Below are 6716 nucleotides of genomic sequence, written 5' to 3'. Positions count from 1 at the left end.
ACTAGTAGCAAAATACCAAACTATGAGTGTAAAATATTGACTTAAAATTTGGCTATATTTGTTACATTTCCTTTTGCACCTTGGATTGGATATAAGAAATCCTTTTTTCCATAAGTAATTTGAACCACAAGGATAGTGTGCTAATTATTCTCCACTTGATAATTGTGGTAGGACATTTTGAAGGATGATTTTACATCACAAAAGTTTGAACATGTCTTCTGTGATAAATCATGTCTTCATTTTCATTTGCATAGATTGAAAACTTATTTGAAGATTTGTTTTTTGGTTATTGGTTGTTGTGGTTTATTAGTTTACAAGGATAACCACTTCTTTTATTGAGCAATATGGACCCTTCATTTACAAAACGATTTCATAATCATGGGCTCATTTCATGAACTTCAAGAGTTAGAAAACTTGTTTAGTCAGAAGTGAGGATATCCATTTCTTTTCTTAAGCAATATGACCCCTTTCTTTACAAAAGGGGTCCATACACTTGGATTGTTTTCATAAACTTTGACACAAAAAAACTACATTCTGATCCAATTTGCTCAAATGCTCAGATGGTTTTGCTCAAAAATTAGAAATCCCTAAGTCGCGCCAATTGATCTAGTTGAGTAATGGGAGGGAGGGCAGGCCCCAATGGATCCAAGATGTGGGAGGCCATCGAGCTTGGATGAGTATGGAACAAGATCGAGGGTAGAGGCCACCGAGCTTGGCCGAGTGGAACAAGGCCAAAGGTAGAGTGAGGGAGGCAAGAGTCAAGGAAATTGGAATAGTGAGTGGGAGGGAGCAAGAGCAAGTTGTATGGAGTATGAGAGTGTGGAAGCAGCAAGAGTGAGAATGGGGAGGAGGGAGAGTGTGAGAGTGAGCGAGATTGAGAGAGTCAGCATGAGCGAGGGAGTGAGTACATGTTGGAGAGTGAATGAGGGAGTAGAGGAGTGAGAGAGCAAAAGTGATAATGAGGGGAGCTCAAGAGTGAGAATCAAGGAGAGACTTAGAGAACGAGAGAGAGAAAGTGAGAGCAAGAGAGTCAAAATGAGGTTGTAAGTTAGAAAGTGTGAGTCAGTGTGAAAGTTAGTGGTAATAGGTCAAGTTAGAGAGTATGAGTCAGTGTGAAAGTTAGAGGTAATAGGTCGAGTGTGAGAGGCAACGAGACTTTTCTGAGAGTCATACTATGAGTGATTAACTGGTACAAAGCATTGTTAGTGCCCATGAAGGTGTTTGTTGATCCAATATAGTAATGAACCTTGTGCTCATGTTGTGTGTAGTTGAGGGCCAATGCACTCATGTACCTTTGTGTGGAGCTGGTGGTGGTGCTTGTTGGTGAACACTAAGAATTGAGAGAGGGGACAAAGGGGAGGCAAAGAGCTACAGATGTCAAAAAACAAGGGAGTCTAGTGCAATATGATCATGTGGACAAGAAGATCATCTTACAACATCAATCTAGAGTTCATGCAATGCATAGCCATAGGTTGGGACACTCGTTTTCATTATGTCAGTACCAAAGCCATTGAAATCAGATTTTCAAAGATCCTAAGGCATATATGAATGTATGGAGGATGATGGGAAAGCTAAGGGAGACACGGAGAGGAGGTTGGAGGATGATGGTAAGCTAAGGGAGGCAAGGAAAAGAGGTATATCTTGAGATGGAGGATGATGGGAATGCTAAGGGAGACAAGGGAAGGAGGTACATCTTGACGTGGAAGATGATGGGAAACCTAAGAAAGGCAAGGAAAGGAGGTACATTTTTAGAGGGGGAATGGTCAAAAAATGGGAAAACAATGGAGGACAATGAGTATGATGACAAAGTTAATGGAAATGATCTACATGAATACATATGGTGATAAAGATACACAATTTAGTTTATGTATAGAGAGTCTTAGGTATAGACACAAGAGTCCCTTGGGCACTCATAATATTCCAAAATCTCTTGTGCGGGCATAATATTCCTAAATCTATTATGTGACCTATTACATATTATGCTAGATTTATGGGTTTAAAGACTGATGTCACTGAAATTAACAGTGTCATAAACAATTCAAGAATAGGGAGTTGAAAGGGAATGTAGGATGGTACCCTTAAAGTAGAGAGAAATGCCATTGTCTTTTCTAATTTCCATGGACCATGTTGATTTTTTGGGTTATTGTCTCATAAATTATGTATCTTTGTATGGTGGTACACTCTCTTTGCTTTTGCAATGTGGTATAGGTTGAATTTAGTAAGGATGTTAAGAAATCACTAGAGAGGATTACAGCTATAGTTTCCATGGATGAGATAAAAGCTGACAAAAGAAGGGGTAGGGTAAAGAAGAATATTAGATCAGATGGGTAGGTTAAAGTACACTCTTTGTTTGGCATTCAACTATTATAATTGATAGCATAAGAATCTTGAGCTTTTTGACTCCTAAGTTGATGTCATATAGGTCCTTCAGTGCTTTGACCCTTAGCTACTACGAGATATATGGAAATCAAAGTTATTTTCCTTAAATTTTAAGGCTGGAAAAAGTTTGATCACTCTTGAGAAAATTAAGAGTACTGCACTTGCTCCCCTTTATTATAGAAGAAAATTCAACATCTGTCCTTATTGGAGTGTAGCACAATCATGCAAAATATGTATCACATGCCTCTTGTAGATATTCCATATAGAGGGTTGAGCTAAGGACTTATTCTATATTTGGTAAAATTGTTCTAACGTAATATTCTTGAATTCTCAATATTAGGTGAACATACTAGGTTTTACATAGTTCAATACGTCTATAGCCCATACATGGATTGTGGATCTATCTATCCTTCGTGTGTTGGTCGTTCACCTAGATATAGGAAAAATTATGTGGGAATTTTTTTGAACTTTTATTAAAAATCTTGAAAAGGATCAGTTGCAAAAAGCTAAGGAGAATGAAAGTTTGAATGTGCCCCCAGCAATGAGTCATGTTTGGCCTAGCCAGTGCAATAATAGAATAGTGGAGTGGAGATCTAAGCTGGGTAAATCCTTTCAAGAGAGGATTCTTGAAGCTCACTATACTTCCTCCTCAAATGATCCGAGAGAAAATAATAAGTCCAAATGAAATGCATCTTCTCTATGTGTGTGCAAAAAGTTCTAGTGGCAAAGGTCTAACAAATGCAAAGACAATATCATATTTTCCACTCTATTCAACATATAGGTAAATTGAATAAGAGAAATTCTTACATCAAACATAAAAGACAAAAATGCATGCTGCTTTTGCAACATAAATCAGGCATTAGAATATAAAAATAAACAAGAGCCCTCACTCAAACATAGTCGCTCAAATTTTGGCCATCCCCTAAAATTATGAACCACATATTTTGGGATGGATGTTCCTATGTGGTCGATAAGCTCCCACGATGGAGTGGTATTATATGTGAATATCCATCTCTTCTTGTCAATCCTACAACCTGGGACATTTCATATTTTCTCCATTTTATTTCCACAGGGTTTTCTTTCTTGAATTCATTTGCGTAGAGAAATTGCTTCTCCTTCACACCATCCTTTACATCACATTGTGGGAGTTTTCCACGAATGCACTCAATCAAGTGCCACTTAAAATCTCCATATGGTTAATCCACTGGCTTTCATACAAAGATAGTGTGTCAAACTTGTGTATCTTCCTTTGCAACCAATGCACCCGGCATGGTGTCTGAAACTAGCAAATGAATATTGGCTCTGATCCATAATCACCCTAACGTCACAAAAAATGGCTACACCTAATTATGCATTGGCCCCTAGTCATGAAAGAAGACATCCTATGACTAATCATTGTTATGCATAGTCAAGATTCCTAACCAGCAACACAAGCAATTTGCTATTGTGGCTCGGTTGGGGGTTTCTTTTCATGTGCTAGAATTGGGACTTTAGACCACATAGCACATTCAATGTATCACACTTATAAAGATCCCCAACTAGGACTAGCACGGTGATTGTTATTCCAACCATTACTCTCTCTCTCTCTCTCTCTCTCTCTCTCTAAAAATATATACATATAAATAAATAAATAAAACATAAGATGTAAATGGAAATTGACCAGCATCATGATTTGCGAGGAAAAAAGATAGCCAAAGATAGCATAGGAAGTCTGACTACTATTGATGTGTCTTGTGCCAACCATGTGTATGATGTGCTCTCGTTCTTGCTTGCATCAACTCCACAACCTATAGACATCCTTCTTGTTTGGAGAAACTCTCGTGTTATTGATGGCCTTTGACGTTAGGGGTAAGTCTTTTAGTGACGAGCTTAACCTTTTGGTTGGACTAAAAAAACTTTTCGTTGTTATAATTGGGTTATCAAAGGCAAAATTCATGTCGTCAACAAGCTCTTATTTGGACGCTCTAAGTTGGTGTATGAAGTTGCTGAGCATGTTTTGTTTGCTGTCCTTTTTATGTAGATCTTGAACTTTTTTCAAGTTTTGACCAACCGTTTCATTCTCAAAATACAGAAAAGAGTTTGTCTTTAGTAAATGCAATTGAGAATTTTGAAACTAAAAAGAATAAGGGCAAGGGGGGGTGAGGAGATAACAATAGGAGAGAGGGTTATGACTAAGTTTTTCTTTTTTTTAAACCCCTAAAAATGTTCATTAAGTGCAATTGAGAACTTTGAATGCTTTAATGAATGGAGGCTTCCAATTGTGTCAAATTTTTTTTTTTGGGGGGGGGGGATGAGGGAAAAGAGGGAGACAAGTTGAAGATATCACTATACTCTCTACATTCAATACACTTGAGGAGCCAAAAGCCTTTTTTTAGCCAATCTTAATTAGGACACCCTCCAAACCTTTCCATTTCAAAACACACATTAGTCAGTTTTAATACTACAAAATACACATTAGTCAATTTCATACCACCCTCCAACCGTTCACACACATTGGTCAATTTTGCTACTAGATTATTCAAAACCTTACTTGGTATTATGAAGACTCAGAAATTTTAGATGGTGCTAAATGCAATAAAGGACATTTTTTTCGGGTAGGTGTAGCAGGAATGAATCCTAAAAGAATGGGCTATATTTCAAATCATGTCGATATACATTGGCTACAAGGGTTTTCTACCCTCAATTTTATTGTGTTTTGAATCAAAAGAATCCACGATCAAAACTGGGAGCTACCGACGTAATCCGAGTGCACCAAATAGTTGTATAACATATAATTTCCTACACCCATTGGTCAAAACTGGGAGCTACCCGCTGTTTTTAATGCTGGTCATTTGGGCTCATTGAGGCGCCAGCATTGAGGCTCATTGAGGCGTTCGCGTGCATTCTGCAGGGGCGACGGGATATCTTTTCACATCAGTGCAGTAGTTGTATATCATGTAATTTTGTTCCACCCATTGAAGTTTACTTTCCTGCTCAGTATCCAGCGTCTGATAGGTCGCCTGGTTCCACCATTTTCCAGAAGAACACGTTGGAGCTGCGGATTCTACGCACGCATCCAACTTGTAGTTGGTGAAGGATGCAACGAAAGGTGCTTGGGTCCAATCGATTTTGACTAATCCACCCCTGGTTGCCCAGCTATCTCCGTTCCAGATGCTGGAATATATCCGCATTGGTTGCTTATTAAGATAGGGGACGCCAACCGCTTCATTGTTGGCGAACGTTCGGATAGGAGTTCCATCCACAGCGACACTGCATTCAGAGGAAATGCGAGCGTCAGGAGCAAGTAAAAAGAGCGATTGCTATCGCTGGTGCAGAGCAAGTTGAGGGGAAGGGACTTACATGATGTGCTGAGGATTCCATAGCACAGAGTATGTGTGGAAGTCGGTCGTAGGGTCGAACCACAAATAGATTCGTTGTTCCCTCCCACCCACGCCATTGGAAAAGACGTTGGTCTGCAGGATATAAGGCTGGCCGGAAACGTTGCCCAGGAACTCGAAATCCAGTTCGTCATGATTGGTAGTCTCGGACGACAGCTGCAAGACCCACGAGTGACTATTTAGCAAACAGCGTTGCGTGGGGGCCAACAAGAAAGGAAGGCAGCGTATACAAGAACATGTTTGAGTTTGGAGGAGAACTGACATAGTAGGCGGTGACAGTGCCGGCAGAATTGCCAGGAACGAGCTTGATTTGCATATCAATGCTTCCGAACAGGTATCGATTCTTGGAGGCAAACCCGGACGCTGCATCGATCAAGAGGAGAAAAGTACGAACATGAGCAACTGTTACGCTGCCACATATTTCGTCATCGCTGCTTGTCGTGCCCTGTCTAAAGCAATACTCAAAGTGGGCGAAAAGCTATCCCGAAGAGCAAGAACGGTACCTGAAAATTGGTCCAACGAGAGCTGCATCACGCGGCCATTGTCGACAGTCCTGGCGTGGTCTGCATTGCCGTAGGTGACATAGAAGTCGTCCGTGAAGGAGGAGGCAAGGGCAGAGGTTTGGAGAGGGAGGGGTGCAAGCAAAGAGAGGACAGCAAGGAGGAGGAGGAGGATGGAAGGAGGTGACATGGGGAGCAGGAAGAGGCAGAGGAATGGGGGAGAAGATGCGGAGGCAAGGCAGGCAAAGGAGGGAAGGAGGAGGAGGGGAGGGAGGCGACAGGCAATGGAAATGAGAAGAAGGTGGTGGAGAGAAAGCAAGTGATGAAGGAGAGTATATATAGGGAAGGGGAATGGCGGTTCTGGTGTAGAGTGGGAGTCGAGAGAATGTGTGGGGATTTGTGGAGCCCAGGCTGTGGACAGAATAGAAGAGGCTGCTCAGTGCTGCGGACGCGGTGTTTT

At 40.8% G+C, this 6716-nt stretch overlaps 1 protein-coding gene across 1 annotated transcript; it reads right to left on the bottom strand.

Moving 5' to 3' along the window:
• Positions 1–5240: 5240 nt before the first annotated feature.
• On the bottom strand, positions 5241–6506 carry LOC147884943 (xyloglucan endotransglucosylase/hydrolase protein 24-like). Its single transcript, XM_087397239.1, has 4 exons — positions 6260–6506; positions 6019–6119; positions 5719–5912; positions 5241–5628 (listed from the first exon to the last, which is right to left on the bottom strand). Exons 1-4 carry the CDS (start codon positions 6444–6446, stop codon positions 5241–5243), a joined length of 870 nt encoding a protein of 289 aa, XP_087253365.1. The 5' UTR covers positions 6447–6506.
• Positions 6507–6716: the final 210 nt, after the last annotated feature.

The sequence above is a fragment of the Dipteris shenzhenensis genome, chromosome 26 (genome assembly GCF_047967505.1).
Source record: "Dipteris shenzhenensis isolate YYH24624 ecotype China chromosome 26, Dip_SZ_1.0, whole genome shotgun sequence".
Taxonomy (NCBI): Eukaryota; Viridiplantae; Streptophyta; class Polypodiopsida; order Gleicheniales; family Dipteridaceae; genus Dipteris; species Dipteris shenzhenensis.
Note: the sequence above shows the minus strand (reverse complement) of the source record. Positions and strands in the feature narration are given on the sequence as shown.